Here is a 22392-nt window from a genome sequence, read left to right on the forward strand (position 1 = left end):
TGGACAGCTACATGCAAAAAAATGAACTGGACCATCAACTTACACCATACACAAAAATAAATTCAAAATGGATACAAGTCTTAAATGTGACCCGTGAATCCATAAAAATCCTAGAAGAAACTGTAGGTAACAAAATTTCAAACATCATACGCAGCAGAATTTTCACTGATACATCACCTAAGGCAACAGAAACAAAGGAAAAAATGAACACATGGGACTACATCAAACTAAAAAGCTTCTACACAGCAAAAAGAACAACCATCAAAATGGAAAGAGAACCCACTGTATGGGATAGCATAATTATCAATGATACATCAGATAAGGGGTTAATTTCCAAAATATATAGAGTGCTCATACAACTCAACAAAAGGAAGACAAAGAACCCAATTAAAAAGTGGGCAGAGGAGCTAAATAGACACCTCTCCAAACAGGACATACATGTGGCTAAGAGACATATGAAGAAATACTCAATGTCACTAATCATCAGAGAGATGCAAATTAAAACAACAATGAGGTATCACCTCACACCTGTCAGAATGGCCGCCATCAACAAATCATCAAACAACAAGTGTTGGCGAGGGTGTAGAGAAAAGGGGACTCTAGTACACTGCTGGTGGGAATGCAGACTGGTGCAGCACTATGGAAAACACTATGGTGTTACCTCAAAAAATTATAAACTGAATTGCCATTTGACCCAGTGATCCTACTTCTAGGAACATACCCTAAGAAGCCTGAAACATCAATCAGAAAGAATATATGTAGCCCCATGTTCGTAGCACAACTATTTACATTAGCTAAGATCTGGAAACAGTCCAAGTGTCCATCAGTAGATGAATGGTTAAAAAAGCTGCGGTACATATACACAATGGAGTACTATGCAGCTGTAAGAAAGAAAGATCTCTTATCCTTTGAGACGACATGGAGGGACCTGGAGAGTATTATCCTAAGCGAAACAAGCCAAGCAGAGAAAGATAAATATCACATGATCACACTTATTTGTGGAATATAATAAACATAACAGTCTGAGGAACAGGGTATACCCAGAGATGTGGAAGTAGGGTACAGACTGACAACCCTCAGAAGATGAGGAGGGAAGAGATAAACCACAGAACTTATATGCATGTATGCATAACCAATGGGCATTGACAACAAAGCTGGGTACAGGGTATAGGGGATGGGGAGGAGGTTGTCAATGAGGAAAAAAGGAGAAACAACTGTAACAAGAATAAATTTTTTAAAAAGGAAATGAAGTCCTAAACCCAATACCTTGGACTGTGCCCTTATGTGAAAATAGGGTCCTTACAGTTATAATAAGTTAAATATAATAAGTTAACTTCAGATGAGGTTACGCTAGAGTAGGGTGGGCCCCTAATCCAATATGATTGGTGACTTTATAAGAAGACAGCCATGTGAAAATGGAGACACACAGGGAAAATGTTATGTGACAATGAAAACAGAGACTTGAGTTAAGCATCAGCAAGCCAAGGAAGACCAAAGACTGGAGCAAACCACCAGAGTATAGGCAGAGGCAAGGAAAAATTCTCCTATGTCTCAGAGGGTGCACGGCTTTGACAACAGCTTGATTTGGGACTTCTATTCTCCGGAACTGTAAGACAATAAATTTCGGTTGCCTGAAGCCACTGAGAGTGTGGTACCCAGGAAAGCCCTAGGAAAGCCTAGGAAACTAATACAGTAGGTCAGAGTAGGGATGGCTTTGTGAATGAATTAACTTTATCTAAGCTTAACAAGACTGTTTTATATTAGTATCCACCAACAATGTCCCTCTAAACTGAGAATAAATTTGACTCCTTCAGTATTTGATAAAAACACAGGCTTGGAGCTGCGTTTGAATTCTGCATTTATTAGCTATGTAGACTTGCATTCTCATTTTTAAATGGATATAAAAAGAGCCCCTCCTAGGGTTGCTGTGAGGATTAAAAGAGCTGATATATGTACAGCACTTAGATTAGTACTTAACATATAGTAAGAGCTATTTAAGTTTTAGCTGTAATGTATGCATGAACAGTGGACATGGACAACAATCTGGGGAAAGGGCAGGGAGGGAGAGGGAGGGGGAAATCAGTGGAGGGAAAAGGAGAAACATCTGTAACAAAAATTAATAAAAAAAATAAAAATAAAAAGATACACAAATGATAAAAAAAAAGTTTTAGCTGTAATTATTATCATTATGAATATCCAAGTTTAAATGAAAGAATGTGTTCCTAGAGTAAAATTGATCATCTGAAGATAAAAGACAATTTCTCAAAATAATACCCTGATATAACCAACTATAACAGCTTTACAAACTAACAAAAACTGATTATTCAGTACTGCAAAGTTTTCCAATGATAAGCCTAGTAGGCTCAGTATATTTTTTTAATTTCATAAAATTCTGTGCTTAACTTCTTCATATGAGGAAATCTACTTTAGAGAAACATTCATAAAATGTTGTTAGGCTTACTTGATTGGAATATATGTTAAGTTACATTAATAAAAAATAGTTTCCATGTAAAATTTCAGACATATATATATGAAAAATTGAATAGAAATAAAGAATTTCTAGAAAAATCATCAGCATACTGTTTTAACTGTGCCAGACTTTTTATTTCCAACACAGCTCTAAAATCGCCTGCAGTTTAGAATAATAGAAACCCATTATTCTTGGATAACTCTATGCTTCAACTAAAATACTTTTTATAATCTTTCCTTAACATAGATTTTCCAAAATTTTTGTGCAAATGGAAACAAGGTAAAGTTTATTATTTCCAAATGAGTAACCACTTTTAATTCTTCAGGTAATACTATCTGAAAAAATTTAAAATGTATTAAACAGCCCTGGCCAGTTTTGCTCGGTGGTTAGAGCATCAGCCTGCAGTCCAGAGAGACCCGGGTTCGGTCCACACTAAGGGCATGTACCTCAGTTGCAGTTTGGGTACATGCCCTGGTTGGGTTGTGTAGGTGGCAACCACTAGATGTGTCCCTTTCACGTCGATGTTTCTCTCTCTCTCTCCCTCCCATTCTATCTGAACAAAAAACAAAATGAAAAAATGTCCTCAGGTGAGGATAAAAAAAAAAATGTATTAGCCTTAGCCGGTTTGGCTCAGCGGTTAGAGCGTTGGCCTGCAGTCCAGAGAGACCTGGGTTCAGTTCCCGCTAGGAGCATGTACCTCGGTTGCAGTTTGTCCCCAGCCCTAGTTGGGTTGTGTGGGTGGCAGCCACTCGATGTATCCCTTTCACATCGAGGTTTCTCTCTCTCTTCCTCTCTCTCCCTCCTGCTCCATCCGAACAAAAAATGGAAAAATGTCCTCGAGTGAGGATAAAAAAAAAGTATTAAACTGTTTATAATCTGAAAGACACACAAATTTTCATTTTTTATTTTAGAAAAAGCTAAAATAATTCATTTTGAAGGCTTGTTTATGGTAGCTATATGTTTTACTTTATTTTGTCTAAATCAAATATTTGATTCCTTGCTTTGAAATCCTAATCTTGGACAAATGTCTGTATGTCCAAAGTGCTTTCATAAGAAAATAATTTTTAAAACTTCAAACATCTTAACTAAATATAGGATGCCAATTATGCATCAAACTTAATAACACATTAAATATGGCAATATCCAACACTAAAATTAATTTTTGAACCAAGTGAAGATTATAAAATAAGTAGAATGAAGAAAATCTTCTAAACTAAGGTCAGCATAAAATAACATGTAAGTTAAAACCAAATGACTCAGGTCAGTGGTCTGCTCTAGGAAAGCACTGCACTTACCCAGAGTTCTGCATGCAAACAGAGCCATGGCGCTCTGCAGTCGGTCTGGTCTGAGAGCCTGGACCACCAGAACCTGAAAATAAAGGTCAGAGTATTTTTAAATAGTAAAATCCCCACAGTGGCTTTTTAAACTAAACAATAATTAATGTCAATTAATTAAATAAATGTTTACTAAAATATGTGAACACAATCACTGTTATACAATGTTTACTATGCCTCAAACTGTCACGATAGGTATATGCAAAGACATATCTTTATAGATAAAGTATTACTAAATCCATTATTTCCTCAAATCTATCATCAGAAGTAAACATCAGCAAGCAATGGTCATAGGGTTAGCTACTTCTTCAGGATCTAATAATAAAAAGCCAAATGCCAGCCCTAGCTGGTGTGGCTCAGTGGTTGGAGCATTGGCCTGCACACCAAAGGGTCTCAGGTTCAATTCCCAGTCAAGGGCATGTACCTAGGTTGTAGGTTCAACCCCAAGGCTTGGTTGGGGTACGTATAAGAGGCAACCAATAGATGTGTGTCTTTCACATCGATGTCTCTGTCTCTGTCTTTCTCTCTCCTCCGCCCCACCCTCTTCCACTCTTTCTAAAATTCAATGGAAAAAATATCCTCAGGTGAGGATTAACAAAAAAGCCTAATGACAGATGAAAATAGGGTATGTAGGTAAGGTACTTCGGATGATAGCAGAACAGAGGCCCCAAAATCTTGCCTAAAATTTCAAATCATTTTTATGCTGAGTCATGTACACAATTTCTAGTTTTTCTTTTTGTCTTTTAAACATACTTAGTAAAACAGAATTCACCAAGGAGATACAAAAAGGACAGAACCACCTCCAGGAAATCAAAGGGTCCCTTCTAGAGTATCAACTCCTATAGAACTTTCCAATGCTAAGCCTTTGCCTCCCCAGAGACTGGGTGGAACCCATTAGTAGGTTTCATCATTCTATTCTGAAATAAAATTTAAAAAATTCCCCTGTACCTTACCATGAGATATTTTCCTTAGATAGAACCCTGCAAAATGAGTGAAGAACCTATAAATCTATACCTTAGTTTCTTTCTGTAAGTGATTTTCATATTGCAAAATCACCTTTGGGTCAGAGTCAGAGGGAGTAAGAAAAGCCACAATGGGAAACACCATACCCAGAAACTTTGCCAGTGATTTCACTGTCCAGATAAGATGGTCAAGCAAAAAGCCCTCCCCCACAGTAAGGTTACGTGACACCCAAAAGCAGAGTTTTCAGTGTTTTTTTTTTTGTTTTTATCGAATTTGGCTTCTGAAGAACAAAAGTAACATTAGTAATGTTAAGCATTTAGATAACTTACCTGCTGAAATAAGGACACTTTCTTTGCAAGGCTAGATGGAAATTCTTGTTCACACATTGAATGATGATAATAAGTATGCCACAGAGCTACATCTTCAAAGCAAAGGGTCTGATAAAGACTGGGGAGAGCAATCTAAAAAATAAAAATAACCATATATAGTGAGCTACAAGTCAACATAAGTATGTATGTATATGCATTACTGAAAAAGAAAATAGAAATCAATAATTGGTTAATTAAGTTATAAAAACCTTGTTTTCTACTTTATGTTGGCTTATCTAATCATTTCTAGGTCCGAAATAGTATAGTAGACTTATTCAATCCATAATTAAATTATAAAAATATTTCCCAAATAATACTAAATCCATACTTGTAAGTTAAGAAATCTTTTTTTCTTCTAGTAAAAACATTTGTACCCATCTATCTCCACCTTGTGGAGAAAGAAAAGCTTTCATTAAAAACAAATGAAAAAAATGTTATGCTTATTTTTTAACAAGTGCAAAATGTTTTAAATGAGATGTAACTGACATACACAAGTGCAAAATTTAAGCTTTACCACATGAGAGTATCATAGATGGTAAAAATATGTCAAATTTCATATCAATATAAAAGTCTTAACAAAGCAAGTTTTTCTAAACCACATTCATTTCTGGCCCTATTTGTGAACATGTTGCTTCCTCTGCCTCTAAATGTTCTAAATCTCTACTCATAAATTTCTATTCGGCATTCAATATTCACCTTAAACAATATCATCTCTCAGAGTTTTCTTTAACATATTTGTTTCCTCTACCTCAAAAAGTATTCTGTCTTCCAAACTTTATCAACTATGATCTACAAGATAAGAAATATGTGTACAGAGGGAGGATTTTTTGAAAATAATGAATTTGGGAGGTCTATATCTACAGTATTACTGTGATTATATTATTGTCATATATTACCTCATGTAATATAACCATAAATCAAGTATTTAAGAATGCTTTATCCAAATGTCTATATTATTTTCTAAATAATCTATTATATTGCCTAAACTTTAATATGTAACTTAACAAAATTGAACTTATATAGCAGAAAACTAAGTATATTTCAATTTAATTATTTTTAATAAATGATCTAAATCTATTAGGATTGCACTTGACTTTCTATTAACTTTATTGGCAATTAATGTATAAGGTCCCACTGCCATTAATTTATGTGTGCTACCTATATTATCATCATGTATGTGGCTAGGAATCTGAGATAGAGCACATGCAGTTAGGAAGCTCTCTGGCTACTTATTAGACCCTGGGTCAAATCATCAGGGATATAGCCCTACTACGGTGACAACCACATCCCAAAATAATTGTTACATTCTCTACAGTGTAAGTTTATTCAGTGCAGTCTTTTCATATTACAAAATATATATTTGTCATTCCACCAGCACTATGTTGAATAGTAGTAGGTACCAAATAAATGATTAATTTAAAAAAAAACGTTAATGATATAACACAGAATCCATTAATTTTATTTAACAAATATTCATAAAATAAAGGCAGTAAAAAAGTGATTAAAAGCTCAGACTGCAGCAAAAAGCCCAATTTCAAATCCTGAATCTACTTTCTAAGTGACCATAAGCAAGTGACTATATATCAGTCTGTGACTTAGTGTCCTCATCTGTTAAATGAGGACAATAACAGTAGCTACCTCATATTATTATTGAATACATTCAGTGAGATAATCCATTTTCAAATTCTACATAATGCCTTGAACATAATCACCAACAAATGCTAGAGCCATTCTTATTGTTTTTGCTATGTGCTACTATACTATCAAAATAGTTGTGAAGAAAATCAGGGGAAGGAAAGCAAGAATAGAAGAAACATATGTATAGATTTTGAGAGAAATGTATTTGTCTTATATTCCCCACAAAAAACACACTTTGGCCTGAGTAAAGGACACAGGCAGAACTGCTGGGATTTAAGCTTTGAAACTGCTTCTTCTTCCCCATGCTCCCATCCTCACTGCCCAAATAACACTGGGCAAGGGGTGGGGGTGCAGAGAGGAAGGAAAGGAAAAGAAGGGGTGATATTAAAGGCATAGACTTTGGTGTCAGAATGCCTGAATTGAAATTGCAGCTCCAACACTTCCCAGCTATTTGCTCTTGGGTCAGTGATTTAATTTCCCTAAAGCAGGCATAATTATGACCTCCTTATTAGGTTATTTTGATGGTAAAATAAGATAATGTATCTAAAGCACTTAACATGATGCTTAGCATATAACAGGTCATTAAAAACATGTATGAACTTTAAAAGAAAACTTAGATTGATTCATTAAACAACTCACTAATGCTGATGCTCATTTCTCATCTTTAAAAAGAGCTAATCTCTACGGGATTTTATGATAATTAAATGAGATAATTCCTTTGAAAATGTTTTGAAAACTGAAATGATAATAAAACACTTATGTATACTATAAACCTTTTCCGAATGTAAAGCTGCCTTTCCTAAATGTTTTGCATTTCTTAATTGTAACCTTTACTTAACTTTTAATCTAAGTGTAACCTCTCAGTAGATCAATTGTTCAAGCAATAATTATCTGTACTATGCTGATTATTAATAATGTTGCCATTAGGAGTACATGAGCTAGTTCAGAGGTCTTGCCCAATAATCCAGAAATCCCTTCAAATTCTATTTTTCATTTTTTGCATTCTATTATAATTGTTTTGTTTTGTTTTGTTTTATGTTTCCTACTCTAGGTGATAAACTCCTAGAAAGCAGGAATTAAAACTTTTATATATCTGCACTCACCATCCTCAAACAACATATTATAAATACTTAATGCACCTTTTAACCCTGTGGAATATATGAACAATGCACAATTTACCTTATCCATGTATGTCATTAGTCTCTCTAATCATAATCTTAATTTGTTAATCTCAACCAAAAAAGTATTCAACAAAATTTAACTATGCATCTGGTATAGAGTAGGCACTCACTGAATAAACAAAACAATAAATGAGTGACATTTAACACTAAATGTTAGGAAAATAAAGTTTAATAAGGCAAGAATTATAATCTCAAGGACCCTAGAGAAGAGGCAGACATGACAAATCATTAAGGATCTGAATGGTAGGTGCTATGATACAGGAATGTTCAAGATATATGCTGATAGAAAACATAGAATGGAAAAACAGAGCAAAAGCCATAGAGGAGGTAATTCTTTGGATAAGTCCTAAAAAATAAATAGATATTTAACAGTAAAAATAGTCAAAGAGCATTCTAGGGAGAGGAAATAATGGAACTAGCAAATACAAGAAACACTAAAGGTATGGATTGGAAGTAAAACTAAAGAGGCAGATAAGAAAGAGGTCATCAACCTCGGTTCTCGAACGCCTCGGTTTTTTACCAAATGGAGATTCGAGAAACTTTTGTCTCGGAATCCGAACAAATATTTGGAACTCGAACTTCCGAGATGAGCCGAGTTGAACCGAATGGCGTTCATTCGGCCCAGCGCGCCTTGCTTGCGTCATCAGTGTGAGTGCAGAGAGAGAGTCATGCTTTGTGGAGTCACGCTTTCCTATTGGGTTTCATTGCTTCGGTTCTCGAACAATTCGGTTCTCGACCGTCCTCCTGGAACGAATTATGTTCGAGAACCGAGGTATCACTGTATATGCTAAACAATATACTATGGGTTTCACTCTATGAGTGACAAGAAACCATTAAAAGGTTTTAAATAGGGCACTAACCATACCATAAGTAAACTTTAAAACATAAAGGCCAGAATAAAACAGATGTCTGAGATTAGAAGCAGGGTCTACTTGCTATATCAAGTTGAATAATAGCCAAAACTAAGGGACTGTAAGTCTGGAGCAGAGCTGAGGATGAGAGATATTTAAGAGATGAATAGAAATTCCAAAATGGCAGTGGACTAAATGGAAGCTACACAGACCATCTATCAGGAACAAACTGAAATTGCAACTACAATAAAGACAAATCGTCAGGAAAAAGCAACAGAAAAGCAGCTGGAGAGGACTATATAACCAGGGACAGGTAAAAAGGACACTGAATCAAACCTGGTAGGTCTGCAAAGGTGCGAGAGGGCGGGCTGGGATCCCATGAAGAGCAGCTGTTTTAGCTGTGACCAGCTCCTTCAAGGTAAAAATCCCAAGCCGGCTCCACAGCAAAGAGGGTTGGGACAGAGCACTAAATTAGCTACAGCCACTCACATTGGGCTCCAGCAGAGGGAGGGTGAACTGGACTGGAACTGTGTGGGGACACTCGAAATTTTGAAGATGCTCAGAGTTTTTGCTAAGTTGTAGCCATGCAGGATGGTGGACATCGTGCTCCTTCCCAGACCTCTGGGGAGAAGCAGCAGCCCCGCCCTCAGAGATTTAACCTCACCCAGCTGGGCCAAAGAAATGCAAATTGAGGCTCATTAACAATCAACAACTGCCCCACACTCTGGAAATCCTCTTAAACTGAACACCGGAGGAAGTTTTTCATTCGGATGAGGGCTACACCCAAGGCTCATCAAGAACCTGAGACTAACAGCCTCCAAGCAAAAAGCTAGAGGATAACTCAACAGTCCCTGGGCCTGCAAATCTACCCAGGAAAGTAAGACTTGACAGTGGTGTTCAACGTGGGTCCTCCCATGCTCACCCAAATCCATTAGAGAAAGTCACAAAGAGCAGAACACCAACATCTACAGGAAAAATTTGGCAGGTTCCAAAAGCAAACTGAAATAGCCAAAATGGTGAAACAAAGAAACAAATCCCAAATGAAAGAACAGGAGAACTCTACTGAAGATTAGATAAATGAAATGCAGTTAAGAAAGTTATCAGAGGTAGAGTTCAGAGCCATGATCTTGAGGAAGCTCAACAGCATGAGTACAGACAACACCACCATGAGTAAAGACATAGAAACATTGAAAATCAACCAAGTGAAAATGAAGAATGACATAGCACAAATAAAGAACACGTTGGAAGGACTAAACAGCAGAATAGAGGAAGCTGAGGACCAGATCAGTGTACTAAAAGACAGCGTAGAAAATAATCAACCAATCAAAAAACCAAAAGAAAAAAAGAATTAAAAAACAGGAAGACAGTTTAAGAGAAATGTGGGACAACTGGAAACGTAATAATATTCGCATCATAGGAGTCCCCAAAGAAAAACAAAATGAGCAAGGGTTAGAGGATATATTTGAAGAAATAGTGACAGAGAACTACCCTAATTTGGTGAAGGAAGAAGGCATTCAAGTTCAAGAACCACAGAGAGCCCCAAGTAAGAAGAATCCAAAGAGGCCTACACCAAGACACATAGTAGTAAAAATACAAAAAATTAAAGACAAAAAGAGAATCCTAAAAGCAGCAAGAGATAAGCAACAGATTACCTACAGAGGAACCCCCATAAGGCTATCACCTGACTTCTCACAAGAAACACTACAGGCGAGAAGAGAATGGCATGAGGTAAACAAGGTCATAGAAAACAAGGACCTGAATCCAAGACTACTCTACCCAGCAAGGCTATCATTCAAAATAGGTTAAATAAGACCTTCCCAGACAGAAAAAGACTAAGGGAATATATTAGTACCAAAACAGCACTGCAACAAATGTTAAAAGGACTGCTGCAATTAGTAGAAGAAATAGAAAGAAAAATATATCCACACTAGGCAAAACTGGCAATAAATAAGTACTATCAAAAAATCATTCTTAGCCCTGGCCAGTTTGGCTCCTCGGTTGGAGCATTGGCCTGCGGTACAGAGAGACCTAGGTTCGGTTCCCACTAACGGCGCGTACCTCAGTTGCAGTATTTCCCTGGCCCTGGTTGGTCATGCGGGTGGCAGCCACTCAATTTGTCCTTTCACATCGATGTTTCTCTCTTTCTCCGTCTTCCTCTCTCTCCCTCCCACTCTATCTGAACAAAAAAAAAGGAAAAAAATATGTCCTCGGGTGAGGATTAAAAAAAAAAAAATCACTTTAAATGTAAGTGGATTGAATGCTACAATAAAAAAACACAGGATAGTTGACTGGATAAGAAAGCATGACTCAAATATACGTTGTTTACAAGACACCCACCTCACAACAAAAGACTCACATGGATTGAAAGCGAAGGGATAAGAAAAAAATCTTCCAAGCAAAAGGAAAGAAAAAAGAAGCTGGGGTAGCAATACTCATATCTGATAAAGTAGATTTCAAAATGATGGCCATAACTAGAGACAAAGAAAGCACTACATAATATTAAAAGGATCTATCCAACAGGAAGATATAACCTTGGTAAACATATATGCACCCAATATAGGAGCACCAACATATATTAAAAATCTTATGGAGGACTTCAAAAGAGAAATTGACAGCAATACTATCATGGCAGGTGACTTCAACACCCCGCTGACATCAGTGGATAGATCTTCTAGACAAAACGCTAACAAGGAAACAGAGACTCTAAGTGAAGCACTAGACCAAATGGATTTAATAGATTCTACAGAGAATTACACCCCAAAACTGCAGAATTCACATTCTTCTCAAGTGCACATGGGACATTCTCAAAGATAGACCACATAATAGGACACAAACTAAGCCTCTACAAGTTATAGAAGACTGAAATCATATCAAGCATCTTCTCAGATCACAATGGCATAAAACTAGAAATCAATTGCAACAAGAACATGCAAAGACATTTAAAAACATGGTGGCTAAATAGCATTTTATTTAACAATGAAGGGGTTGCAAAGGGGATCAAAGAAGAAATTAAAAACTTCCTGAAAACCAATGAAAATGAACACACAACACAAAATCTATGGGATGCAGCAAAAGCAGTTCTGAGAGGGAAGTTCATAGCACTACAGGCCCACCTCAAAAAACAAGAAAAATTTCTAAGAGCCTATCTAACCTCACAACTTAAAGAACTAGAAAGCAAACAAAAAGAAAACCCCAGAGCAAGTAGAAGGAAGGAAATAGTAAAGATCAGAGCGAAAATAAATGACATAGAGACCAAAAAAAAACAATTCAAAAAATCAAGGAAACAAAGAGCTGGGTTTTCAAAAAAACAAACAAGATTGATGGACCCATAGCTAGACTCACCAAGAAACAAAGAGAGAGAGAACCAAAATACACAAAATCAGAAATAAAAGAGGAGAAGTAACAACTGACACCACAGTAATAACAAAGAATCGTTAACAAATACTATGAACAATTATATGCCACCAAATTTGACAATCTAAGCAAAATGGACAAATTTCTAGAAACATATAGTCTCCCAAAAGTGAATTGGGAAGAGATAGAAAACTTGAACAAACCAGTAACAAAAAAGAAATTGAAGATGTAATCAAGACTCTCCCAGCAAACAAAAGCCCAGGCCTGGACAGCTTCACGAGGGAGTTTTACAAAACATTCAAAGAAGAACTAACACCCATTCGTCTCAAACTATTTCAAAAATTCAAGAAGAAGAAAGACTTCCAAACTCATTTTATAAGGCCAGCATAATTCTAATTCCAAAACCAGAACAAGACACTACAAAGAAAGAAAACTACAGGCCAATATCCCTGATGAACATAGATGCCAAAATCCTTAACAAAACACTAGCAAATAAGATCCAGCAATACATCAAAAATATTATTCACCATGACCAAGTGGGATTCATCCCAGGAATGCAAGGCTGGTGCAATATTTGCTAATAAATAAATGTGATAAACCAAATAAATAAAATGAAAGATGAAAAGCACATGATCATATCAAGAGACGCTGAAAAAGCATTCAACAAAATCCAGCACCCATTTCTGAAAAAAACACTCAGCAATGTGGGAATAGAGGGATCATATCTCAACATAATAAAGGCCATATATGAAACCCTATTTACAATCGCTAATATGTGGAAACAGCCCAAATGTCCATCAGTAGATGAGTGGATAAAAAGCTATGGTTCATCGGGTGCAGTTTGACCCCGGCCCTGCTTGGGGTTGTGCAGAATGCAGCCACTGGATGTGTCCCTTCCGTGTTAATGTTTCTCTCTCTCTCACTTCCTCTCTCTCTCTCCCAGTCTATCTGAATAAAAATGGGAACATGTCCTCAGGTGAGAATAAAAAAAAAAAAGCTGTGGTACATATACACAATGGAATACTATGCAGCTAAAAGAAAGAAAGATCTGTTATCCTTTGAGACAACATGGTGGAACCTCAAGAGTATTATGCTAAGCGAAATTAGTCAATCAGAGACAGACAAATACCACATGATCTCACTTATTTGTGAAATATAATGAACTAGGTGGGCTAATGAATGAAATAGACCTAGAGACATAGAAAGGAGTATGGTTCAGACTGACAAACCTCAGAGTAGGGGGGCGAGGGGGATGGATAAGATGAACCAAAGAACTTATATGCATGTATGCATAACCAGTGGACATAGACAACAATGCTGGGGGTGGAAAGGACGGGACGGGAAGGAGGGTATCTAGGGGGGAAAAAGGAGAAACATCTGTAACAAAAATAAATTAATTAAAATTGGAGAGAAAAAAAAAAAATGAATAGAAGTGAAAGAATGTAAATTTGAAACTATTTTCAACATACATACTATATTGCATCTCATCACCAATCCTGAAGTATTGTATATATAAGAATTCCATCGAGCATATTAGAGGATCTTTTTTTTTTATTTATCTTTATATTCCCTATGGGTATACAGCACAGAACCTTGTGCAATGTAAAGACTCAAGATGTATATGTTGAATGAAAAAAAGAATAATTGATTAAAGAACTAATCAAAATAATTCTTTGATATCCTTTTACCCAGAGATCTTTGTCATATTCACAGAAATGTCAATACTAAATATGAATAAGTAGCAAATAAAAATATAGCCCAGCTCGTGTGGCTCCGTGGTTGAGCATTGACCCATGCACCACTTTGATTCCTAGTCAGCGCACATGCCCAGGTTGTAGGCTCTATTACCAGTGGGGAATGTGCAGGAGGCAGCTGATCGATGTTCTCTCTCATCAATGATTCTATTTCTCTCTCCCTCTCTCCCTTCCTCTATCTCTAAAGAAGCCCTGGCTGGTTTCACTCAACCCAAGCCAGTCTGACTCAGCGGTTATAGCATTTGTCCGCGGACCAGAGAGTCCTGGGTTCGGTTCCCACTAAGGGCACGTACTTCGGTTGCAGTTCATCTTGTGCGTTTGGAGACCAGTCAATGTGTCTCTCTCACATCGATGTTTCTCTCTCTCTCTCTTCCTCCCTCTCTCCCTCCTGCTCTAGTTGAAGATAAATGCAAAAATGTCCTCGGGTGAGGATAATAAATTAATTAATTAATTAGTTAATTTTAAAATATATATATATAGAAATAATTCAAATACAAAAAAATTTAAATATCCTTCATAGTAGGAAAGAAATACCTTTAATGTTGCCACTGCCCAGCTTCTTTCCTGATCTATCCAAGATGGAAGTTGATCACGTATTCTTTGTTGAGAGTCCTTTAATGAGAAAAATTATTTTCTTTGGTATATTAGGTAAAATTCAGACAAAAAAGTTCAACAATTGACTAGCTAATTTTATAAACACTATTTTTAAAAAGTTCATTCTATGTATTACTTCTTTATTTTACATATTTAAGTCAGTATTGTAAAATTCTATATAACATAAGGTATAGATCAGAATTTAGACAAATGTTTTGTCAATATAAGAAAGATCCAAACCTGTAAGAATGTTTATGAGTTTATTTGAGCACAACTGACAATAACAGCCTGGAAGCAAAATCTCAAGATATTGAGAAAATGCTCCAGAGAATGGAAGTTTTGCAGTTTATTTTATCCATTATAATCAAAGGAGGAGGCATAAGGAGAATTACATGAAATTCATTGGTGGGAGATTAGGGAGGCGGGAGGAAGCAAAGCAGTGGAATCTCTGAGATGGGATAATGAGTAGAACAAACACACACTTCTTACACATTGTGGGTACAGGACAGTTAACTGCTGACATTTACAGCACATAGGGAAGGGTTCTGTGGTCTCTCCCTTGCTCTGACGGGAGATTCTGCCCTGAGGGATTTGAGAAAAGGGGGATTATTCTGACTAGAGTAATTTTAGATGCAAAAAGACAATAGATTGGTTCAGGTAAGGTCAAGCCTGACTTTTGTAAAGGAAGATACAGGCCTAGGACATGACTACCCACCATGACTCGCTTTTAGTTAGAAAGGTTTCATTTTAGAGCATCCTATGTAGATAGTTTAGGTCTCTGAGTATGTGAGCATGCCAGGTGGGCCTCCCCTGAGCTTGTCAGGTTTAGTATGCAGCCTCCTTTTCATCCACCGCTGCATTTATTTTCATTGTGTGTAATCTTCTATGAAACCTCAGAAAAGGCTCAAACATAATAAAAAACTGCCATAATATGTTATTTTTACTATATCTTACATTTCATATATAAGCTAGGTTTTGTATTACAGTTTGGGTATGTTCCTTTGAAGAATAATATTGATCCATCACAAGTTCAAACAGAAAATTACTAGACAAAGAGCTGAATTTGAATAAAGTTAACAAAAGTTTTAAAAAGTAATTTTTCAACTTTAGTTATATAAGAAAGTTTTTTTAGTTATAAGATTTGATTTTCTTAGGATAATAAAAGTGTTCTTGGAATAAAACATATACTGAAAAAAACTATATTAATTTCTTAGTATTTAATTAATATTATTCTCAAAAATTATATGTCTTCAAGGACAAAAAATATATTTAGGTCCATTTTATAAAACAACAGAGACAAGTGGACATAATCCTCTAATTAAAGTATATTTACAACATTAATTTAAAACTGCTCTGAAGCAAATTATATTTTGTGAGGTCTGAGCCAGAACTGTTTTCCCAAAGAGTAGAATAATTTCATTATTTTTACTTACAGCTTTCCGCAACATGTCTCCAACCACCACACCTGTAAATGTATCCCATTCCTATTGAATAAAAATATGAGGAACACAAAAAACATAAAAATACTAACCAGTTAACAAAATTTTCTTAATAACCCTATGAGATAGATGGTTTATAATGCAGCTAAGGACATGTAAAAAACAAACAAAAACACCTTTTACATCTTCCCATTTCTTGTCAATACTAACACTATGAATTCATGAATCAACATAAAACATTAATGTAAAATCTACTAGAAATAATTTTATTAAAGCAAAACTATATGTCTCAATATCTAAAAAAAAAAAGTAAATCTCATGTTCAATTAGCATCTGTCACTACCTACACTACCTATTAATTTGTCCCATTATAGGCCATTTCTCAATAATAAATAAGGTGCAACAAAAGTTTAAAAAGTGTGCATGTTGAGAAAAAAAGTGCTTCTATTAACTTATCTTTTCCAACAGACAGGAAGAAGACTGCCATTATTCCTTTTTTAAAAATCCTCAGAATCAAAATTGATCAATTGTTATGAAATCTAGTACTCTAAGAATATCTGTGTCTTCACCCTCAGTTCCCCCAGTCAAATAATAATGGGCACTATCATAATATTTGTTACACAATGGTCAGTAAATAAAACAAAAACATATTAAAATTTTAGAGCAATATGAAAATATTACCAAACAAACATACTTCCTGCCCCCACCCACCCAGACCATTCACTCTTCTTTACATTATGCAATCACAAATCAATATGAATGACTATTATACTTTATGAGTCAAAGAAAAATATTCTCCTTTCTCAAAGATAATTTATTCATACTCCAGAGGGAAAATTAGGTAATATTAAGTCTTACAAAGTGTGGGACATATTGTTCATAGTGAAAAACATTAAAAGGAGGAGATTAAGGCATCAAAGATACTAGTAGAAATAAAAAGAGTCAAGTGAATACATTCAGGAGAAACTATGTGAGTCAGTCAGAGCATGTGGAGGTAAAGAGAAACAAACAGCAAACATAGGCATGTTGAATGAGGGAAACCCAGAACACAAAATCTGGTCAAGTAGAGTTAAAGGTTATTTGGTTCAAGTTGCGTTGTCCATATACTATACCCTCCTGCCCTAACTAATGGACTCACTTTATGACAATGGCATAATGAAAAAAATCACAAATATATATTTTTAAATATTAGAAGTACATCAGAGATAGATTCATTAGCTCTAGCTTGAAGGAGGTTCTTTTCAAGTTTGAGGGGGATTATACAGCAGCCCAGGAATGAAGTCACAAACTTCATTTAATAGATCAATTATACATTAAAAGATTAACATAAACCTGCAGGTTCAAAGAAGTTGCCTACGCTCTTGCTTCCCACCTGCGGACTCTGAACACGTCAGTGAAGGTAATAAATAATGTAGTTTACCCATATTGTTTGGTTTTTTGTATTTATCAGTTTCACTGCTTAGGCCAGGGACATAAGAAGACTGACTCTTCTGGTGTCCTGAGGAAGTGGACTTGGGTTCGGAAAAATCTAGGCAGTATGGAAAAGTTACTTATATTTCTTTTACTGCCTCACCATCAATTCAGAACCTTGGGCCCACACAGGGCAGAACTGGAAACCAGCATCCTACACTAAATTTCTAAGTTAGTATAACATTAATAGGTTGATATACAATCTCTAGTCTAAAGCAATGTCTAATCTAACCATAAATACGCACATTGCCAAATTTCGATGTAACTCTAACATTTCCTCCTTTCACTTACATTTTCTTGAAAATGTTCAGGATGCATGCCTCGAACAAAATGCAATGCGAACATCAACTGATCAGCCTGTAAGGAATAACAGATGTTATCTTGCTTTTTCTAAATTTGTGGTCTTGGAAAAGCATAGTCCTTAAATTACGGTTCATAAAATCTGTATCCTGTCTTCAAATTACCTATTTGTATCCATATAAGAAATGACTATTCAAATAATATTTACATAGAACAACACTTCTAAGTTGGGGGTGGGGAGGATAAAGAAAGTGCTAAAATTTTTAGAAAAGTGTTAAGAATTAATCACAGTTTACATCTCATTAAAAATAAAGCAGATTGCCCTGGCCTGTTTAGCTCAGCCATTAAAGGTTCAGCCCGCAGACCAAAGGGTCGAGGGTTCGATTTCCAGTCAAGGGCATGTACCTGGGTTGCAGGTTCGATACCTAGTCAGGGTCATGTAGGAGGGAGAAAATCTATGTGTCTCTCTCACATCTCTATTTCTCTCTCTAGACTCCTTTTCTCTCTCTCCCTTACACTCTATCTAAAAATCAATGGAGCCCTGGCCGGTCTTGCTCAGTGGTTAGAGCGTCAGCCCACAGACCTGAGAGATCCAGGTTCAGTTCCCACTAAGGGCACGTACCTCGGTTGCAGTTTGTCCCCGGCCCCAGTTGGGGTTGTGTGGGTGGCAACCACTCGATGTGTCTCTCTCACATCGATGTTTTTCTCTCTCTCTCTCTTCCTCACTCTCTCCCTCCCACTCCATCTGAAGATGAATGCAAAAATGTCCTTGGGTGAGGATAAAAAACGAAACAAAACAAAAAAAAAATCAATGGAAAAATATGCTCAGTTGAGGATTAACAAAAATATAATAATATTAAATAAAAAATAATAAAACAGATTTATTTAACTAGCTGAAATCCAATTGTGATGTTTGAATTAGTCTTAACTAACCAGATATTTAGTAATCCCTTTACTCTTGCATTACTAACCTTCAAGTTGTCATTGCATGTTTAAATGAGCCTGAATAATCTGTATGTCCCTAAATAAAGATATTTTATTTCTATAAATATATGAAAAGGTTCATGAATGTACTCCTAGATAAGAAATAAGACCCTGGCCGGTTTGGCTTAGCGGTTAGAGCATCGGCCTGCGGTCCAGAGAGACCCGGGTTCGGTTTCCACTAAGGGCACGTACCTCAGTTGCAGTTTGTCCCTGACCCTGGATGGGCCGTGTGGGAGGCAGCCACTCAATGTGTCCCTTTCATGTCGATGTTTCTCTCTCTGTCTCTTCTTCTCTCTCCCTCCCACTTAAAAAAAAAAAAGAAAGAAGGATATTTGTTACAAGATTGTTTATAGTGGAGGAAAAACTGAAACAATACAAATGTTCAAGAGTCTATTATGAAAAATAGTCATATCAAAACAAATAGCATAACCCACACTGTGGAAAGAGAAGGGGGAGATATGTTAATAAACATATATGGATATATACCTGTAAAAAAAAATTGGAAAAAAAATAGCAAAACTTTTATCAGTGATTTATTTTTGAGATTACAAGCTACTTTTATTCTCTTTTAAACTTACTAAAATAAGCTTATATCAGTTCTGTAAAAAACAAAAACAAAAAAGTAAATGTTTACTAACCAAAAAAAAATCTATTGAAGTACCATCTTTCAAAGTTCTAATTTAAACATTTTATTTAGCATTCCCCATATTATAAACTATACTTTATTTATATATAATGTGTTTATGATTGTAAATACAGATAGAGATAAATAATAGAATATTAAGATATGGTATACACACACAAAAAAACCTCCTGTAAATATTACCAGGAAGTGATCTCCTTGCCTGCATGAAAATCACCCCTCTGTAGGAAAGATACAGTGTCTTGAATAATACAATACAAAAGAATTATTCTATAAAAGTATATGGTGTGTATGTTTGTATATATATATACAGCAAGTACTCAATAGGTATCTATTGATTAAGCAAGTAAATAATGAACAAACATGTTTACAACTACAGTGAGTCAGTGAGTAAAAAAAAAAGAATCCTCAAAATAAAAAAACTGGAAGCAGATGGCCATGAGTCAGGTGTGCAAAAAAAAAAAAAAGTTACAACCAACTACCATACGTATGAAATAGCTACCACGTGACTTAAAATGTTATAAAAAGCAAGGCATGTCTTTGGGGAGATGGACAGTGTTCTTAGGCATTAGAAGGTCAGAATTCAGGTTTTGGGTTGAACACTGATGTTTAAAATGATTACAATAGCAGACTTCACCTAAAATAGAGAAATAATGATTAAGATAAATAAGATAATAGCCGGGCCAGTGTTGTCCCGTGGACTGAGAATAAATAAATGAGATAATAAACGTTTTACTTTGAAGCCTTTATCACTTAACAAAATTAATTCTTTATTATAGATATATATACATACACATACAAATTCACACACAGCACAATGACATTGATTTAGGCTTTTCTTCCTTTGGACTGAGGAAGAACAATGTAGTCTCTGGTATTAATGGAGGGAAGGCAAGGCCCTGAAACTGTGATTCTCTTTGTTTTTTGGTCATAGAGGACACCCTGATCTCAGGAATAAGTATATAATCACAGCTGGGCCAATCACATCATATCACTCTACAGATAACTGTACAAGGGATGCCATATGCCCCAAACCAGGCCAACCAGGATCTTCTATGTTTTCCATCCTAGAAATAGCAGGAGAAAGCTGTTTATGGCAGCTATCTGATTGCCCAGCTGTACCAATGAATCCTTTTAGCCACAATTATTAACAATCATATTATAATGAAGAGTAATGATGATTTTAAAATAAACCTAAGAATGTAATTTACTGATAGACAGAAAACTTTATTTCCAATTAATGAAGCAAAATTAAGAATAAATAAATGAAGCTCATGGATTTTCTTAATACTTATTTCAGAAAAACAAAAAACTGACCTGTCAATATCCAGAATTGAGAAAATATTTTGTACCTCTAACATCCTTGATCTATACTGCTTATCAGATCAGAAAATTTGGGTTTTAATTTAATGTCAACTTATCTCAGTATACTTAGGTTCTATTACAAAATACTTTAATATCAAGAGAATATATAATAAGCAAAATTTCAATTAATCATAGGTATAATTAGCTAAAATTTTAAAAATTTGTAAGAGAAGATGATAAACTACTATGTAGTAATAGTCACTTAGTCCATGCCATCACAATACACAATACTCTAGTAAATATTCAAAAACAATGAAACTATGAGAGCAAATTTACTATAATATGAGGAATCCTAAAGTCACCTTTACAGGTGAGATCAAGTTCACATTTCCAGATGTGGGTTTGTTCCACCTACATCCTATTAGCAGTAAGTCTTCAGTATCAAACCAAAGGGGTTTGAATTCCAGCTCCACCATTCATCTAAGTAACCTAGAGTTTCCTCCTTTTATAATAGGATTGTTGTAGGAATTCAATATATAGAAAGCACTTACATGGTGCCTGAAACATTGTAAGGCTTAAAAGGTGACAGATAGCTAAGCTAATGTGGCTTAGTGGTTGAGCGTCAACCCATGGACCAAGAGGTCACCAGTTCAATTCCCAGTCAGGGCACATGCCTGGGTTGTGGGCTCAATCCCCAGTAGGGGGCATGCTGGAGGCAGCTGATCAATGTATCTTTTTTTCTCTCCCTCACCCTTTCCCTCTCCGAAAAATCAATAAAACGGTTTTTTTAAGTGACAGATAGCCCTGGCTTGTGTGGTTCAGTGGTTAGAGTGTTGGCCCGCAGACCAAAGAGTCGCTGGTTCAATTCAGGTCAGGAGCATCTGCCTCAGTTGTGGCCTGGCCCTGGTCCGGCCGTGCAGGAGGAAAGCAGTCAATGTGTCTCTCTCACATCGATGTTTCTCTCTTTTCCTCTCTCACTCTACCTCCCTCCCACTCTATCTCATAATAAATGTAAAAATATCCTCAGGTGAGGATTTTCTTAAAAAAGTGACAGATAATGATCTGCTTTAAACTGATACACTACATAATATTGAAAAAAAATTTATTTCAAACATATTCAATAAACTGCACAATTCTCAGAGATTAAGAAGCAGTAGAGCCCTGGCCGGTTTGGCCCAGCGGTTAGAGTGTTGGCCTGCGGTCCAGAGAGACCCGGGTTCGGTTTCCGCTAAGGGCACTACCTCGGTTGCAGTTTGTCCCCGGCCCTGGTTGGGTCGTGCAGGAGGCAGCCACTCCATGTGTCCCTTTCACGTCGATGTTTCTCTCTCTTTCTCCCACTCTATCTAAACAAAAAAAAAAAAAGGAAAAATGTCCTCAGGTGGGGATTAAAAAAAAGAAGCAGCAGCAGTAGAAAGTATAATTCACTCATTCCTTTTATTTCTTTTTTTTTTATCCTCACCTGAGGACATTTTTGCATTTATCTTCAGATAGAGCAGGAGGGAGAGAGGAAGAAACATCGATGTGAGAGAGACACATCAAGTGGTTGCCACCCACACAACCCCAACAGGAGCCGGGGATAAACTGCAACCTAGGTACATGCCCTTAGTGGGAACCGAACCTGGGACTCTCTGGTCTGCGGGCAAATGCTCTAACCACGGAGCAGGACTAGCCAGGGCTCATTCCTTTTATCTACTCTACAATGTCGATTGCTTTCATATAAAGTAGATGTTACCACATGAAAAAA

General features: G+C 36.1%; 1 protein-coding gene across 1 annotated transcript in view; it reads right to left on the reverse strand.

Moving 5' to 3' along the window:
- DYNC2H1 (dynein cytoplasmic 2 heavy chain 1) overlaps positions 1-22392 on the reverse strand; it is a 432306-nt gene that overhangs the window by 211600 nt on the left and 198314 nt on the right. The window contains exons 72-76 of the mRNA XM_036258012.1: positions 17708-17773; positions 15941-15991; positions 14448-14525; positions 5097-5228; positions 3766-3838 (exon numbers count right to left, since the gene is read on the reverse strand). Coding sequence (XP_036113905.1) covers positions 3766-3838; positions 5097-5228; positions 14448-14525; positions 15941-15991; positions 17708-17773 — 400 coding nt within the window. The remainder of the gene's footprint in view (positions 1-3765; positions 3839-5096; positions 5229-14447; positions 14526-15940; positions 15992-17707; positions 17774-22392) is intronic.

This window comes from Molossus molossus, unplaced genomic scaffold (genome assembly GCF_014108415.1).
Source record: "Molossus molossus isolate mMolMol1 unplaced genomic scaffold, mMolMol1.p scaffold_m16_p_13, whole genome shotgun sequence".
Classification (NCBI taxonomy): domain Eukaryota; kingdom Metazoa; phylum Chordata; class Mammalia; order Chiroptera; family Molossidae; genus Molossus; species Molossus molossus.